Source organism: Zonotrichia leucophrys, chromosome 5 (genome assembly GCF_028769735.1).
Source record: "Zonotrichia leucophrys gambelii isolate GWCS_2022_RI chromosome 5, RI_Zleu_2.0, whole genome shotgun sequence".
In the NCBI taxonomy this organism is placed as follows: domain Eukaryota; kingdom Metazoa; phylum Chordata; class Aves; order Passeriformes; family Passerellidae; genus Zonotrichia; species Zonotrichia leucophrys.
The window spans coordinates 43,599,686-43,617,819 of record NC_088175.1 but is presented as its reverse complement, the minus strand read 5'-3'; the positions used below and the strand labels follow the sequence as shown (position 1 = coordinate 43,617,819).

The 18,134-nt window shown below is 45.4% G+C and overlaps 2 protein-coding genes and 3 long non-coding RNA genes across 6 annotated transcripts in view; 2 read left to right on the top strand and 3 right to left on the bottom strand.

Annotated features, from left to right (window-relative positions):
* LOC135448681 (uncharacterized) overlaps nt 1-8,605 on the bottom strand; it is a 30,035-nt gene extending 21,430 nt beyond the window's left edge. The window contains exon 1 of one of the 2 annotated variants that reach the window (XR_010440558.1): nt 8,365-8,605. This is a non-coding gene — a long non-coding RNA (uncharacterized LOC135448681). Of the gene's footprint in view, nt 1-6,647; nt 6,736-8,364 lie in introns of those variants that run through there. The other variant, XR_010440557.1, reaches the window with a different exon arrangement.
* LOC135448677 (ferritin light chain-like) lies at nt 5,597-11,767 on the top strand. The gene is made up of 3 exons (XM_064714899.1): nt 5,597-5,781; nt 8,527-8,673; nt 9,907-11,767. Exons 1-3 carry the CDS (start codon nt 5,599-5,601, stop codon nt 10,408-10,410), a joined length of 834 nt encoding a protein of 277 aa, XP_064570969.1. The 5' UTR covers nt 5,597-5,598; the 3' UTR covers nt 10,411-11,767.
* LOC135448680 (uncharacterized) lies at nt 9,217-15,991 on the bottom strand. The gene is made up of 6 exons (XR_010440556.1): nt 15,927-15,991; nt 15,357-15,541; nt 14,522-14,614; nt 12,869-12,961; nt 12,539-12,751; nt 9,217-9,278 (listed from the first exon to the last, which is right to left on the bottom strand). It is a non-coding gene; the product is annotated as an uncharacterized LOC135448680 (long non-coding RNA).
* MYOD1 (myogenic differentiation 1) overlaps nt 15,762-18,134 on the top strand; it is a 3,650-nt gene continuing 1,277 nt past the window's right edge. The window contains exons 1-2 of the mRNA XM_064714898.1: nt 15,762-16,471; nt 17,928-18,006. Of these exons, the coding sequence (XP_064570968.1) occupies nt 15,917-16,471; nt 17,928-18,006 (634 nt within the window). The 5' untranslated portion in view covers nt 15,762-15,916. The remainder of the gene's footprint in view (nt 16,472-17,927; nt 18,007-18,134) is intronic.
* Nucleotides 16,450-18,134, bottom strand: part of LOC135448678 (uncharacterized) — a 19,395-nt gene continuing 17,710 nt past the window's right edge. The window contains exon 6 of the long non-coding RNA XR_010440553.1: nt 16,450-16,667. This is a non-coding gene — a long non-coding RNA (uncharacterized LOC135448678). The remainder of the gene's footprint in view (nt 16,668-18,134) is intronic.

Here is an 18,134-nt window from a genome sequence, read left to right as displayed (position 1 = left end):
CCAGGCTGCCAGTGCTCTGCAGCCAGGCTGGGAGCACTGACTGCCCCTGGGCTCCAGTTCTCCCTGCTGCCTCTGCCCAGCCCCAGCCATGGCCTTCCTCAGTGCTGCCAGAGCCTGGGCTCCTACAGACATGGTGAGCTGGTAAGGTGAGTCAGGACAGGAAATGATGCCGTGAATATGGGGAGAAAAGACAACGGTGAACAACTCAGTGTAGGTGACTTATCAACACCCAAAATTGCAGAGAGAGTGGTAAGTGCTTAAGAGAAAATAGGGGCCCACAGCTTCTAGACATGAGTTAACCAGTGGTCACAGCCCAGTTTGACCTGCAGCCCCACACATGTAGGCAGTCACACAAACACAGCCATGTGCAGCTGGGCTTGAGATGCTATGGGAAAGATGAAGGTGGCAAATGCTAACTGGGCTGGGGCACAACAACAGTCACAGCAAGAGTCTGTCAATGCACCTGAGATGCACTTACATCTTCTAGGCTTGACTGCAGAGCTACACACAGACCCCAAATCTCCTCTTAGAACAGAATTTTCCCCCAGGTCCAGGGAAGGGAGAGTAGAGGAAAGGGAGAGGATGAGGCTGTCTGAGCACTGTGGCTGTGCAGCAGTGGGAGAGAGCCCCCAGGCAGAAAGAGAAGAAAGGAGGGGCACCTGGAGACCAGCAGGAGGCTGAGGGCTGGTGGTACTCAGGCAGGATGTGCCCTGTACACCAAAGCCCCAGAGCAGCTCCCAGATGAGAAGCAACAGAGGCTGTCCATCTCCAAATTCTGCTTCTGGAAGGGTCCCATGGTAGCAGCAAGCATTAACTGCAGATAATCTAACTTAAATACTGCAGAGAAAAAAACAGCACGGATTAGAAAACCCTCCTATATGCATTCTGTGACACAAGGCTTAAGATAAGCTTGGCTTGCATTTCAGACACTACTACAAGCTTGTCTCTTATGTTAGCTTTAGACATAGCAGAGATCTGCCTGTCAGCTCTGGACACATTCTGTTTGAAGGACAGATTTCAATCAGTGAAGTTTCAAAGAATTCTATATCTATCACAATGTTATCCAGCATTCAGAAAGTTCCTCAAGGAAGAACTCATTTGCCGAGGAAGAGAGGCAATGAGCCAGCATCTCAATATCTGCGCCGTGCACTCTTGGGCCTGGGAAGCCTATGGAAACAAAGTGTCTGAGATAAAAGTTGCAACAGAATGAAAAATGTTGCAACATTATCGAGCTACTGAAGCAAGGTTTGAAAAAACTCAAGGCATAAATGATGTGGCTGGTCCCAGGGATGAGAACATCCTCAAACACCTCATCTGGCTTCAAACACTGCAATAATGGATGTTTGGCAAACACAAAAATCTCAATGACAGAAGAAATTTTTGGGACTCTAGAAAAGGAAATCAAATGAAAACTAAGGTTTGGAGTACTTGAAGTGAGTGTCAAAAAAAAGGCATTTAAAAATTATTTCCAAAATTAAAAAAGTTAATCCAAGTATTTTTCAAACAGAATTTCATTATGGTACCTCATTTTATTAAACTGAATATATGCAAAAAACGTGCAGATCTGGCACAGCACAGTAATTTTCAGTACTTATAAACCCAAAATACAGGCTTCTGTCTGTTGTGTTTGACAGCAACAAGAGATTGACTTCAAAGAGACTAGGCTTTATTTTTGAGCAATCCCTCTCTTGTATAACTAAAACATGCTGATTTCAGAGCACTATAGCAAACTGGTGCTTTCCACTTGGTCAGTGACAAAGAGACAAAAAATATTTTCCAGAATATCCATGTTGCAGCTTGGTCACAACACTGCTGCCTCTCCAGGGCCATCTCATGTTTTGCTGATGACCACTTTCAGTAAAAGTCAGTTAAAAGAGGTTATTTTGCTATGCTTACTTACGTAGTACCAACCCAAATTTCAGGCTTCTTTTTTAGCTTTATGAGTCATAGAGTGCAAAAAGGCAACAAAACAACTCAGAAATCTTGCTGGCTCTTCCTCCATGGATAAACAAAGTAAACAAGAGAAAAAAGTAGTGAGATGAAGCACCTGTTGAGATTAAAAAAGTGTAAGAAAAATGGTTAAAGGACTTCTAATCCAATAAAAGCAATCATGAATTCATGGGTGTTCATATGAATCATTCCTAATTTCCTGCCAGAGAGCTTTGGTTTCACCTAATTACAAAACAAAATGATGAATGAAGAAGGCCAATTCACAAGCATACATATTGTACATTTATTTGTTTTCTACTTTTTCCTCACACAGCCCTCTGTTACCATCAAGGCTATTGATAGGCACTGAATGAGAGAAAACTGGCAGCATTAGATAGACTATTTGCAAAGCACATGAAAAACCCATCACAGCTAGAAAGAAGCAAACAGAAGGTAGCTGCAGAGAAGCAACAGCCACAACTCTTACTACCTGTGGTGAAAGAATAAACAATACTAACTCCAGATCACAAAGTGCAGCCAAAAGAATCTAGCTTTAAATGAGGGATTTAGGGTAGAAAATGGCCAAATACAACTAAATATTTGCAAAGCCCACTGACACATACAATCATTCTACTGCACTCTGCCGAAGAATAAATAGGAAAAGGAGTGGGGAGGAGCAGAGAAGGTATGGATTTATGTGTAAGAGAGCCTATATTGATGGAATTTTAATTGTTGTTCTATATACCACACTGGGGTGTTTTGGCTTCCCCCTCTGCCATATACTTTCAACACACTTTAAAATATGTTGTACCAAAATCATGCCAAATGATAAAAATAAAAAGATACCTTTCATCAAGGCATGTGCCTGTAACCAACCCTCTGATGATCCTTGTGGGTCCCTTCCAACTCAGAATATTCTGTGATTGTGTGCTGAAAAGTCATAACTAAGAAACTGAACAAAGTGCCAGCTCCCTGGAATGCTGCATTTCCTGAGGTCACAAGCTTTTGGAGCAGATGATACCTTCCCTAGTCCAGATACAAATAGCATACCTCATGCTATGTAGCAAGAATGCCTATATTACTTTGTCATGGAATTTTTCCATAATACAATTGATAACCATGCAAATGGTGTGTATTTCCTTTAGTTCTATGAAGTACAAAGCAAAATAAACCGAATGGTGTTCTTATAAAATGAACACATGGAGTATAAAGAATTTTACAGTCAGTTTTCAGATCAGTTCCATGCACCACAGATGGCCTTTAGAACTGCCCTTGTCTCTTAGCTGTCCATCACTGAAATGGGATACTTAATAATGTTTTCCAAGGCTCCAAAGCCCATTAACACAGAGACAAACCTCTATTAGATGATATGCTCAGAAATTATCATAATAAATGCCCAATTAACTAAATACAACTACGAACTTTTCCATGGGGACACTGGCTAACTTGCTTGTTATTGTTATTTCACACTTCAAGTTATTTCAAGAAAGGAGGCCATAAAGTACCAGTTTAGGTTGAGATGTCAATGCGTACGCACATGGAGGCACCACACTTGCTCCTCTTCCTCCTCCTCTGAGGGAATCAAGGGATTATTCTGGAATAATAAAACACTAGCAACTACTTTACAGGCCAACTACTTTACAGGCCAAAACAAGGACAGCTGGAATGGAAGGAGCTAAAAGGTAGCTGATAGAGATATATCCTTCTAGCAAAAGTCCCTAGTGCTACAGTGAAGAAGAGGATGCCTACTGAGAACTTCAGAATAAGGTCATACATTGCTCATTTAATGACTTTGGGTACTTATTTTAGGCTTGCAAACATTACAGTTATTACTCACAAGAAATTTTACCCAAATGCTTAAATGCTGTTTGATTTTTAAAGTGAAACTCCTAATTTAACTGCAACATGAAGAATCAGAACTAAAAAAATGGATAATTATGATAATTACAGCAAACAAAGAGGACTGAATAGCATATGAGATGGAGGCAGTGAACAAGGATTATTTAAGTTTCTCATGAGCAATGTTCTCATATCTCTACATGACTACTGTCAGATGATGCATGCTGGGCTCTAGGCAGTCAGATCCAATAACAATTAAAACAGGCAATGGAAAACGATTCTGCCCTTAGCATCCTGGGCTGGTGGGGGAGTGGTCTGCTACAAAAATATTCCACAAAACAGCACATAACATCGAGCTTACTAAACAAAGTCACCGAAGAGAAAATTATTGATTTCGAAGGGTGTTGAGATTACTCATATTTCTTCTCCCTCCACTGGTCAGAATCTATTAAAGGTAAAGAAATGTTCAAGAAATGCCAAGCTCCATCCACGTGGTAAAACAGTTGAAAAAATCAGTAACGTGTATTTGAAGTTACTGTACAAGCTGAGAGTTACTGGTTACTAAAATACTGGAGATAGTTTAACAAGCATAGGTAGGACCAGTTCAGCACCAACATTTTTAGCACTAAACCAAAAAACCTAAAGAATTTACCCTGTAGCCAAGACATAAGCACACATTGCTAAATTCCCAGGACTTTTCAGAGCTCAGGATTGCCTCTGCCTAGATGTTCTCACCAGCCATTCCAGCCTCGGCCCAGCCTGGTCACACTCTCAGACGCTGCTGCTGGAACCAGAGGTACTGAATGTGACTGCCTGGAAAAGGGCTCAGGTCTTACATTAGGAAAGTTTTATCCATGGTTTTGCTGTCCCATATAGACAATGTATTAGAGACAGGAAGCAAAGGGGAGTCAGCAGGTTACACTGTCTCTGCATAGCTCTGATATCAAAGAGAATGAGAGGCAGCGGCTGGGACTTTGCCAAGGACCAAACTGAAGGAGCTACAGCATCCTGATCTGCTGGTGCCCTGACTATGTGCGTGCAGCACAGCACAGCTTCTGTCCCTTGGACACGTGTGTGCAACACAGCACAGCTTCTGTCCCTTGGACATGCTCTGCACCACAGCACACAAAACTGCTGATCGAGCTGTTGGCTTACAGCCTGCCTAGGAGGGGCAAGCAACAAGTGTGTGCATTTCCTAAGTTCTTCTGCTTCTGATTGTCTTCCCTCCTTTCTTCTATTATCCTGCTTAAATAGGAAATACTTTCACTTCAGTTGTGTTGCTCTGTTTGGAAAGAAAATGAAGACATGTCAAACACACAAGTTTATGTTTTCCTTTTATGTTTGTAGGACCATCTTGGGATATCCCAAACCTGTGACACATGTATATGTGTAATCATAAACCACTGAAAAGAAAGTACATACTGGAATGTTTTATTAAGAACATTTTTAATAAAGAAGATTTTTCCTCAAGTCAGTCATAGTCAGATTCAATGTTTTTAAAACCACTTCTTCAGCACAAGTGTGCGGCACGACTTCAAGCAGAGGCCAAGTTAACACATCTACTTAGCTGTTAAGGTAAATCTTTTATGTCAGTGATTCATTCTTCACGCTGTTTGCGGGCACCCGCGGGTTCTCCGTGCTGTTCGGAGCTGTCTGCGCTCCCGGCGCGCCTGCCCAGGGCCCTGCACACACGGCAGTCCCCGTCGGCCCCCCCGCATCCGCACACCCACATCCTCTCCTCCTCCCTGGGCGGGCAGGCGGCGGCGCGCAAGGTGTGTCCCAGGTGCCCGGCTATATCAGGCGGCACGGCGGCGGCACAGCGGCGGCTCCATGGCGGCGCCGGCCATGGCCGAGCCGCGCTCCAAGCGGCCGCGGGTGACGCTGCCCGCCTGCCCCGCGCACCGCCCGCTGCCCGGCAGCCGCGTCCGCCACGGCTTCCCGCCCGCCGTGGAGGAGGCGCTCTGCGGCCTCACCGGCGCGCAGCTGGAGCTGCACTACTGCCTGCAGGCGCTGGTAAGGCGGCGGGCCTCGCATGGCCGCGGGAGGGCACGGCGGGCTGCGTGTGCCCCTCTGCCCACCGGCCGAGGGGAGAGCGGGTGCGGAACCCGGCTGAGGAGGGTTTAGAGGCGGGCAGGGACGGCACAGCGGGGCCTGTGTCCTGACCCAGGGGTTTGGAGGCTCTCCGGGCTGCCCGGCCCGCCGGCGGCGGCGGCCGCTGCGCCCGCACGGCCGCGGAACAACGAGGAGGGTCCGTAACGCGCGGGCTGTGAAACAAACGAGCGCGCCTGTGTTTTGGGTAATTCACAGAGGGCCTTTTGCCCGGGGAGAAGGGACAGGAACAGGGATGCTAACAGCTTTGGAGTATATCTGAGTGGGTTTTTCCCCAAACTTTTGTGAATAGTTGTGTGTGGTTAACTATAGTCTGTGAACATCGTGGATGGCTTAGGGTTTCTTGCTCCACAGGAACGAACTTTGGACATGAAATCATAAAAGGTATCACTGATACCATGTCAAATTCATGCAAGAATTATATCTGGCTACATATCAAGTGTTAATGCAAACATATAATTTAACAGAGACCAATAATTTGAAAAGTCAAAATTATCAATGCCAGAACTTCTGATGGCAAGCATCCACGGGGAAGCAACACAAACTATATTCAGTATATCCCCAAGATCTTTCAACTGAGTTTGGTATCAAGTATAAGTTCAATGAAAATTTAAGTAGGCAGTAAAATCTGTTAAACCTCTGGAAGAAAAAAGTTGTAGTGATTGGCAGCTGGATGGGATGGAGAAAACTCAGTTAGAAATTGACTGTGGATAAATAAACCTAGAAATGTGAACATCCTAAATAGTGAATGATTGACATAAAAGACTTACCTTAACAGTTAAGCAGATGTGTTAACTTGAACTCCAAGTTGTGCTGCACACTTTCATTGAGGAACTACTTATAAAACATTCAATCTTGGCTGTGCTGTCAACAGAAACAGGAATGAGTGACTTGAGGAAAAGGTTTCTGCAAATAAAGCAATGAATGTTCTTAATAAAACATTCCAGTATGTGCTTTCTCCTCAATGGTTTATGGTTGCATGCATCTATATGTGTCACAGGTTTAGGTTATCTGAAGAAGGCCCTGAAAATATAAGAGAAAAACATAAACTTGTGTGCCTAACATGTCTTCATTTTCTTTCTGAACATAGGTGAAATGAAAGTATTTCTTATTTAAGCAGTGTAGTAGAGGAAAGCAGGGAAGACAATCAGAAGCAGAACTTAGGCAATGCACACACTTGTTGCTTGCCCCTCCTAGGCAGGCTGTAAGCCAACAGCTCGATGTGCAGTTATGTGTGCTGTGGTGCAGAGCATGTCCAAGGGACAGAAGCTGTGCTGTGCTGCACACACGTGTCCAAGGGACAGAAGCTGTGCTGTGCTGCACACCAGGGCACCAGCAGATCAGGATGCTGTAGCTCCCTCAGTTTGGTTCTTGGCATAGCCCCAGCTGCTGCCTGTCATTGTCTTCACCATCAGAGCTGTGCAGAACCAGTGTTCCAACCGTGTAACCTGCTGGCACTCATTTGCTACCTCCCTGTAATGCTTCTCTTTACGAGACACCCATACCATGGATAAAATATTCTAAATATAAGACCTATTAGATCTGTTAGCATGGTTAAATATGGCAGTGGTTTAAGTTGTTACTTTCTCATACAGAACAAGGCCAGCAGATGATTTAGGGTTGTAATATTTCTGAAATTAAAGAATGGCCTGGGTTAGAAAGAACCTTAAAGATCATCAGGTTGCAAACCCCCTGCCATGTGCAGGGACACCTTTCCCAGGACCAGCCTGCTCAGGGCCAGCTTCTCTAGGCAACCTGTTCTGGTGTCTCACCATCCTCAGAGTAAAGAGTTTTTTCCAAATGCCTAATGCAAACCTGCTCTTTCAGTTTTAAGCCATTCCCCCTTGTCCTGTCACTGCATGCTCTTATAAAAATTCCCTCTCCATCTTTCTTGTAGTCTCCCTTCTGGTACCAGAAGGACACAATTAGGTCACCAGAACTTTCTCTTTTTCAGGCTGAACAAACCCAATTCTCCCAGCCTTTCCTCACAAGAGAGGTGCTCCATCCCTCTGATAACTTTGTTTCCCTCCTCTGGACTCACTCCAACAGATTTATATTCTTCCTGAGATGCCTTCCCAGGCATGAGTTATATATTATATTGAAGGTGTATAGTTCAGTAGCAGTATCCATTATTTTGGAATACCATTGTCCATAATAAAACTGAGAAACAGATCTAAAGTTGTGCTTGTATTTGCCTCATCTTTCTCATATCTTTGAAAGCTAACTTTTGACTGGAATGCAGGCCTGCAGGGATAAATTTTATGTTCCCTATTCTGGCAGTAAGTTTAAAAAACAAAACAAAACTCCTCCCCAGAACACAATTACAAAACAGACACATGCTAACCACTCATAAATAAAATATTCTGAAGATCTTTTAACTGCTACTGCAAGAGCAACATCATTACTACAGTTGCCTGACCAATATTAAAGGATAGAAGGAGTTCTAGTAGAAGTATAGATTTTTCATTTCATACTCTAACTACTCACTTCATTTATTGTAGAAGTCAGATCAAGGTCTCCAAAGTGATTGTGCTTTGTAAACAAAATACCTTCCATTGGAAGGATCTCCCAAGTTCTGTTAAAGCCACATTCTGCTGCAGGTGAGTCCCGTATCTGGCAGATCTTAACACTCTTGTTTTGTGTCCTTAGGGTGAATATTTTGATCAGTCACATGTGGCTCTACCAAATATTTCGAAGTTCTTCCTGCATCAAGCTCTGGAAGAGAGAGAAGCTGCAGAGGCACTGATGAAGTATCAGCAGGAAAGAGGAGGCCATTACTGCTCTAAAACTATCCAGGTGGGTAGTAGTCAGCAAATTTTCAAGCAGCTATGATCCATTTAACTTAGTGAATTATATTGTTGGTAATTCAGATCTCTGCATTCACCCATTATTAGATTTCCAGTTATAATTTATTTGGCATACTTGTGTACATGGTTTTGTTCTTGATTGTGACGCCTAGAAACTGTCACACATACTCTATGGGGTTGCTTTCCAGCCCAAAAGAATATGAACAGTTTTCCCCTTTCCTTTTACTCAGCTGGACACTGCTGTTTCCAGTATGCTGTAATGGATTATGACCCCTTAAATTGTGCTGAAACAGCCCACTTGTCTCCTTCACACTGAACCTAAGTGGAAGCTTAGACATGACTAGCATTTAAAAAGAGTGGTAAGGAAGGAGAAACATCCAGCTTGGGGCAGTAATTAATTTCCTAAATTAGAGCTCATAACAGAATTTGAACTGTCTAAGATCTAACTTGGGCTTGCAAAGGTACAAAGGAATAACTCAAATGTTTTCAGGAAAAAAATAACCCACCTCATTTGTTTAAGACCAAAAGGCTGCTTCTCTTCTACCAAATTAGTTAATGCAGAATGCTCCTCTTTTGTCCATCATAGCAGTTAAGCTGTAGAAATTAAAAAGAATATTGTTAAAATCTCTTTTAACACTCAGTTCGCATTAAGGATGAGCTTAGGACTTCCAGTACTTAAAGGGAGCCTACAGGAAAGAGGAAGAAGGACTCTCTCAGTGTTAAGATGAGGGATAATGATTTTTAACTGAAAGAGGACAGATATTTAGGCTAGATATTAGGAAGTCCCTCTTCACTGTGAGGGTGGTAACACACCAGAAAAATTTGCCCAAAGTAGTAGAGAATGCCCCATTCCTGGGAGTGTTCAAGGCCAGGTTGGATGGGCCTTTGAGCAGCCTGGTCTAGTGGAATATGGCAAAGGGTTGGGACAAGATGATTTTAAGGTCCCTTCCAACCCCAACCATTCTGTGATTGGATTTCCTGGTGTAAGAACCCTCTTCAGGCATAGCTGCTGCTATGTAATTCTGTTCCTTGAAGAAGTGCTTGGATTCTGCCACTTGTGTTTAAAGCCTGCAAAAAACAATAGATGTACCAAAGTGGAAGCAATTGTTGCAAAATCCTAGTACAACTTTTACAGAGCACCAGGTTAAGTTGCAGGAATCCATTGATGAATACAGATGCATGAGCTGTTCTTTTGAGTAAATGCAATTCTCTTTGTTTTCAGAAACCAAACTGTGATTATGCAGTTGGTCTGATGAAGGCCCTGGAACTAGCAATGGTACAATGGAAAACTATGCTACGGTATTTTGAAGAGCTTTATGCCCTGAGTGTTGAAAATGCAGACCCTCATAGTGCAAGCACTATCAAGAAACAATTTATTGGGCCCAAAATCCAGAAGATCAAGCTGATGGGAGATCTGCTGACCAATGCTCGCAGGCTTGACTGTTCCCAGGATGGCAGAAATAGTCTTGGGGACTACTTTATGGACCGGCTGCAGAAAGAGTTCAGGACCAGCATAGAGCCAGAGTCCAGTGATCACTGCAGCCCCTGCCCGCCTCTCCAGCAGTGCACAGGAGCTGCAGAAGGTCTGAAGAGACCCCAGAGAGAATGCTCCCAGCACAGAAATGGCGTAGGGCCAATCTATGCAACCATACACTGCACCACCATGCTGCCACAGTGTAACGATGGCACAGCAGCAAAGGTGAAGCAGGGCAGGGAGGGCCTTTAATGCTCAGGCTGCTGCAGCTACAAGGCAGCTCCTCAGACAAATCTGTCCTGAGGGTGGAGATGGGACCAAAACTCAGGAGACACAATGCTCTGTCCCTCCTCCTGCTTTCCACCCCATCCCCTCATCCTGTGCTGAGTCACGGCTCCAAATCTAGCCCGTACCACTGTTTGCTTTAAATGATAGCAAGGTTGCCAGCTAGATTGTCACATTTATCTATGCAATTCTTCCTAGAAGCCAAAAGTTCTTAAGATTTTTCTTTCCCTTAAATGATTAATAGGATCAGTTAGTGCAAGTTATTTTAAGATATATATATAAATTTTAAAACAAATAAAAAAGAAATCACTGCACCTTTAGTGCAAGGAAACTTTTACATGGCAGAAAATCCAAATATTTAGTTTTATATTATTGAATATATAAATATTTAGTTTTATATTACTGAATATTTTACTATTCAGTATTCTAAATTACTAACAGGTATGGTAAAATAATGAACTTTTAAAAAAGACTCATTCAAAAACAATGTGTTTTTTGTCTTATTTCTATCATAGTAGCCATTTAAATAAGTAGCCTAATGCATTTACTGATCAGCTATTTCTAGTGGTATACTTCCGGATGAAGGATGCAAACATTCCTCAACAGTGGGAATAAGAAAATGTGCTGATTTCTTTGTAGTTATTGCCTAATTGGCTTTTCTCATCCTCAGAAAGCAGATGAGAGAGAAATTAGGAGTTCTCATTAGATGGGAACTTTAGAGGTTCTAAGGCATATTTTGCAAGTGTCACCAAAGTGAGTAGCTCCTTGTCCAGACTTAACATAGCATGATTGCTTTAATTCTAATACAGAGCCCTATCTCAGCTAGCTCACTAAAGGTATTACTGTGGCACTCCTGCTACTTCTTACATTCCCTATTTGGTCCCAAGTAGGGGCATGAGATCCTAGTGAAAAAACAGCACACTTAACTAGAATTGCATCAGAGAGAACGGCTACTCATTAGTTTTGCCTTTCAATTAGGGCAGTGTTAGCCAGCTTGGTTCAAGTGCAGAGGTGTCCAAATTCCTCTCATTAGTCCCCTACCAGAGTGCCTCATTCTGTACCCTGGCTCCTAAGGTCACCCAGGAAGAGCAACTGGCTAGATCAGCTGCCTGCAGTTAGGGTTTTTTTTATCATTGTATACATCTTTTATGCAGTTGGGATTTGATTCATTGGAAGATTGCCTCACACTTTTGTTTAATACTTTGGCTGATATTCCTGTTTTGCTTGAAAATAAATGCAGTTTCCATGTCTGTATCTCCAGTGCTCCTCAATTCACCACCCAGGCATGCTGGTATTATTCTCCAAGAGATTTTGCATATGTATACAAAACTGGGCCAGTATTTTTCTGCATCTGAGGAAGTTGTGCATGAATGAAGCACAGAATGAAAATAAATGCCAGAAAACTGCATTATTCTAAAGCACTTCATAAATGAAACATTTTTAGTAAACTCTGATACAGCTACAGTTAAGTAGCAATTTCTGCAAAGCTCACCTTCTGTTGGTGTTGTAACACGGGACAGAAAATTTCAATGCAGATGTTTTCCCAGTCTTTTCTGTGAATGTGGTTGAACTTTGGGGTGGGGATGGGGAACACAAGCACTTTTAAAACAACCTCTGTATTCATTTATAAAAATACTGCCATGTGCCACAGCAATAGCTCAAAGCACTTTTAGAATCATGCTAGATTTGCCTGTGTTGAGATTGCTGCTCTCAAATACAGCAGGAGTCTAAAATATATTTCCATCTGGGCTAGATTCCATCACCCATCCTCATGCTGAGCATACCTTATTCAACAATTAGTTCCAGTGACTGCAACTCAACATGAATAAGAGCAATGGAATCCTTCCCCCTCAGTATTAAAATACAGCCCACTAAGTGTGACCAGAGCAAAGCTACTAACTGAATTCTAAACTAGTGCTGTATAAAACTACTTCATGTACTACTAGTAATGTTTGACCTACTTGTTCAACAACCTTCACTTTTTAAAAGGTGATGACCTGAAACATAGTTACAGCTTCCTCGATGGTTTAGAGCATTTAACAAAGTCCAACATTACAAAGAACCCAACTTTTACATTTTTCAGAGCCAGACTTACTTGCCTCTAATTTTTCCATGAGGTAGTGCCATGTCTGTTTCTCAGACTTCTCATGTTCATCTTCTAACCAAATGTATCCACACACTCTAAGAATTTAAGTCTTTTTCTCTCCCTTTTCCTTTGCTCAAACATGTTCTGAGCCCTCTGCCTCTAAAGACAGTTCTGTTAATTCCAGATAAACTCACAATCAGCTGTTTCCCCAGCCTCTATCCTCTGAAAAAGAAAAGAGAAATCAATCCATTACTGTAGATAATAAGCTCTTCTTGTCCCCATGCTGCTTCTGCAGAGAGGGCACACACGCTCGTGAGCGTGGTCTCAAATTAACAATACCTGTCAGGTGTGCATAGGATGAGTCTATCCATGTTTCTCAACGCAGGAAGTACAATCTGCTTCTGCCTTCCCAGCTTACTTTCCAATCACATCCTGAAAAACAATATATCAAAGATGAATGTAGAATAAGTTAAGGGCAACAGCTGTTATAGAAACTTTGCAAATTATCTTTTTCTGCTGAATGCTTGTTGAGCCACACTCCCTGCATCTGTACTTCCAAAGCAGTGCCCAAACAATCCAATCACACAACCTGGGACAGCTCTGAATAGCTAGTGTAGCACCAGTACCCTAAATATAGTATCCAAACTGGAAGCTCAGGAGAGACCTATCTTAATTGAAATTATGAGTTACAGCCCCAGAGGCTTTCAAAGAGGTTTAATAACAGAATCCTTGTAAAAGCTTGCCATAAGCACCACCTATGGTTGCCTGCTCTCAATGTCCTTAAAAGTTTCCAAGTGGAGATAATTCTGTCCCTCATCCTCTCCACTATGGCCACACAAAACCCAGAAGAGCATTCTCAGGGTTTGTTCTTTGCAAGGACATTTTTTCAGGCCTCATTGTAGATGGCAAGATCTTTCTGGACAAATCTGTCTTTGGGAATGAGACTGGAAAGTGTGTGTTAGTGGTGGCATCAGCAGGGAACCACAGAATCAGAATTGTTAGGATTGGATGGGACATCTGGAGATCAGCATGTCCAAACCCAAAGAAGCATCCTCAAGGGCACCTTCACTGGAAGACTGCTGTGTGGAATTTACTCTGTGGTCATAGCCTTCTCCTGACCTTTTCACTTGGAGGAATTAATGCACTTGAGCCCACATTCATGGGCAGTTACTGGCAAACTCCCTGTGGTGCTTGTCCAAGCCCCACTGTTTGTTACTACTTTGCCCAAGCTAACCCCTACTCACTCATGTCCATGAGTGTCTTTTCCTGGGGCCACATGTACACTACAAACACACAGAGGCAGAAAAGGCTACAATACTGACTAAATATTAAGTAAAATTAATATTACCTTTTTCCAAAAATTAAGCCAATGGTCTGAAGATAGTTTAAGTGTCTTGCGTGGGTTACACTGCCAGCACAAAGCCTTGATATCCCATTTTACATGTTCAGTTGTTACAGCACAAAACTCTTTCTCATTTAAATTTATTTTACATTATTGTGTACCTTGCACTATTTTGAATACAAATTATTTTACTTTGTTAGCTGTTCAATAAAGATTTAAAATTAACTATCTTTATTCCTTCTGGATCAAAGAACATCTGTAATAACATTGAACTGTCTCCACAAATTTGACAGACACAGCAGGGAGATACATTTCTAAATGTGTAGGGGTGGTCAGTAGCTGATCTCCCTCCTTGGGACATATTGCTTTTCAGCATTGAGTACACTGAAAGAATGAATTTCTACATATAGTTTTATCTTTAAATAAAACTTATCTTTTAGAGATACTGACAGAATGCAACTCACAGTTCTCATCTTGGTCCGTACTCAAAGATATTTAGGTAAGTAGAAAATGGGGAGTGCAGATTAGGAATTTTTTGCCAAAAAATTTTACCAAAAACAAATCGTGTAACAACAAAAGAAGCCATCATCATGGCAGCCCATCTGAGAAGTCACAGGGACTGGGAATTGATCATTGATGGATGTTTTTACCTTTTGCGATTCTGTCAGTCAGCCCCTTGTCCCACTGAAGACAGAGCTCTGCTGCTCATTTTGAACAAGCTGAAATTTCACCAACATTTATAACTGCAGAACAGAAATTAATTTTAGCTTGTGGGACATTAAATATATGCACTACTCTTTTAATCACAAAGTCAGTGAAATCACGCAGCTGAATTGCTGAATTCCACTGAGAAGAACCTAATTTCCCATCTCAAATGATACGCAAAAAAGCCAGAGTAAAAAGTCTGGCACCCTTGACAGGCGTTACCAAAACTCGTCCCACTTCCCCAAGCTCCAAACTCTGCCACTGCTAGAAATAAATCCTTATCGAACGAGCCGTCCAACTGCAGCGCAACCGCAGCAAAACGCCGCGGCACGGAGTGCGATCCATCTCTCCCAATGTTTTCGAGTGAAGGTGAACAGAGCTGGAGGAGGAAACTCGGAATGGCAGAGTTCGCAGGGATGGATTCCCGAAGGAGGAAGGCTGGCTCACCTTGGGCACGGCGGCGCTTCCCGCTGGGACAGACCCGCAGCGCCACCGGGTGGCCGCCACCTGCCCGTCCCGCGCTCCGCGGTGTCCCCGCTTCCCCCTGCCCCGCACGTCCCGGCTCTCCCCGATGTTCCCGCTTCCCCCTGCCCCGCACGTCCCGGCTCTCCCCGGTGTTCCCGCTTCCCTCCTCTGCCCCGCACCTCCCGGCTCTCCCCGGTGTTCCCGCTTCCCTCCTCTGCCCGGCACCTCCCGGCTCTCCGCGGTGTCCCCGCTTCCCCGCCGTGCCGCACGGTCCCGGCTGCCCGCGGTGTCCCCGGGAGCCCCCGCAGTAATTACCCTTGTGGCCGCGGACAGATCTGTCCAGGGGCTGGGAGCTGTTTCCCTGTGAGGAAGAAGCTCACACCGGTGTGTGCGGGGACAGCGGGGCGCGCCGTTGTCCCCCCAGGCGAGAGGCCAGCGGCACTCGGCACCTTCGGGCATCGGGGCGGCCGCTCTCCCTGGCTCGGCGGCAAGGCGGGCTGCTGAGAAAGGAAAAAAACAAGCTGGGGAAATGTAGCCCTGCGCGCATCCGAGCGCCCGGGCTGCCGCTGCCCCAGCGGGACACCGCGCCCCCCCGCCGCCCCGGCCCGCCCGGCCGCGCCCCCCGACCCGCCCCGTCCCGACCCGCCGCGCCGGGGGGCTCGGCCATAAATACGGCCCCGAGTGGCGCTCCCGACCGGCGCGGCTGCGGAGGGGGTCGGGGCAGCTGCCAGCGCTGGTGGCCTCGCCTGGGACAGGCTGCGAGAGTCTCGGCTCTGCGCACCCGCCCGGCCGCAGAGCAGCCCGGTCGAAGGCCCCTCCGTTCCGAGCCCCTCGCTGTCCCCTCTGGCCTAGCCGCTCTCCCCTCAGCCGCCCCCATGGACTTACTTGGCCCCATGGAGATGACGGAGGGCTCCCTCTGCTCCTTCACAGCCGCCGATGACTTCTACGATGACCCGTGCTTCAACACGTCGGACATGCACTTCTTCGAGGACCTGGACCCGCGGCTGGTGCACGTCGGGGGTCTGCTGAAGCCCGAGGAGCACCCGCACCACCACGGGCACCACCACGGGCACGAGGAGGAGCACGTCCGGGCGCCCAGCGGGCACCACCAGGCCGGCCGCTGCCTGCTGTGGGCCTGCAAGGCGTGCAAGAGGAAGACCACCAACGCCGACCGCCGTAAGGCCGCCACCATGAGGGAGCGCCGGCGGCTCAGCAAGGTCAACGAGGCCTTCGAGACCCTCAAGCGCTGCACCTCCACCAACCCCAACCAGCGCCTGCCCAAGGTGGAGATCCTGCGCAACGCCATCCGCTACATCGAGAGCCTGCAGGCCCTGCTGCGTGAGCAGGAGGACGCTTATTACCCGGTGCTGGAGCACTACAGCGGGGAATCGGATGCCTCCAGCCCCCGCTCCAACTGCTCCGATGGCATGGTGAGTGCTCCAGGGAGGACTCCCTGCCACCAAGGTGCCCTGGACGCTGCTTGTCCAAACCTGAGCAGGGCGAGTCGCCTCTTCCTGCCCTTCCTATAGCAGCTGCCTTCTGTACCTCCCCAGGCAGAAGACAAAGTCCTTTGTCATGCCTTGAGCACCCACAGCGAAGGGAGGTGGGGTTCCCACGTGGCAGGATCTTTGGGAAAGAAGAAGAATCTCTTATACACTTTGTTCCCTGGGATAGGAAGTTAGGCAGGTTCCCTGTGTCCTGGAGAAGCCAGGGCAAAGTTGCTGGGGGAGAACTTTGGGAAGCTGCCTGGAATGGAGGCATTGCCTGTGATCCCATAGCTTCTGAGGCATCTCTGTTTCCATCTTCTGCTGTATCATTACCTTTGAATCCTCTAAGGACAGCAGAGAGCAAGGGCCCCCTAAGACATGGTAGTTACGCGGGAATTGCGAGTCTGGGTTTTGTTTTCTGCCATTCATCATGACAACAGGAGAAGTGTCTAAGCAACAAGAACTGGTTTTTTTGACCCTTCAGAAAAAGATTATCAATTTCTCTTCTCACTCCATCCCCTCCATAGATATTTACAAGCAATAGGAAGGAGAATCCAAGCTTTCAGTCCAGGTTGTACATTAGGGGCATGGGAGAAGCAGGGTGGGTGCCAGAGAGGGTGTCTCATCCCCATGTCTTTTGGCTGGGGCTGTAGGTTCAGCCTCTGGTCGGGCTCTGGGCTGGTGGGATGTGGTGACCAGAGTGCAGGACAGCGCTCTGGATAGGCCATGAACTGCCCTTTCAGACCAGAGACTGCTTGCTGTGCTCTGGAGGGATAGCCGTTACTGCCTTCAGTATCTGTGACTGAGATACTTAACAGATTGGAGAGATTTACACAAATGATTCCTCTTCAAGATACAGCCTCTTCTAATACAGGAATTTGATTGTGGATTAAACTATTGGAAACAAATATATTAGTCAATGTTCTAGAGCATTCTCTATACAAAATGGAAATGGGAAGAGAAAGGGAAGGAAATACTAAGGGACAAGGTAGACAGAGGCTTTTAAAGAGGAATTAATGTTTAGAAAAATCTTCAAAACCTAAATTAAAAAGACATAATTCCCCTTTCACACAGGTCTCAGGACACTCAGGTCTCCCTGTTGTAAACTAAAGACACATAAAGGGCTGGTCAGAATGCTGAAAAGCGTCATCTCATCTGTAAAGTTGCAGCATTCTATGCAAGAGTGGTAACTTTCCTGTGGAACAGCTGTGCCACATAAACTATTCTGGGGTGGACCTCCTTCTAGCCACGTTTTTCCTTACTCAAAGAATCTACTACTTGATGGTATTTCAGACAGGACTGGAATGATGGCAACAGACCAGAGCCTGAAATATGAAATTAGATGGTTCCTGGGATTTGGGTAAGAGTCTGACCTCACTTGGATTTCTCTCCTTCACAGATGGAGTACAGCGGGCCTCCCTGCAGCTCTCACAGAAGGAACAGCTATGACAGCAGCTACTACACAGAGTCCCCAAATGGTGAGTACATGCCCTAACAGCAGTGTGAAACACTGAGACAGAGGCAGGCAGTGCGGCAGCTTTCCTGTGCCTGCTCCGTGTCCAGCTGGGCTCAGAGAGGAACCTGCCTTTCCAGCCAGCAAGCCACT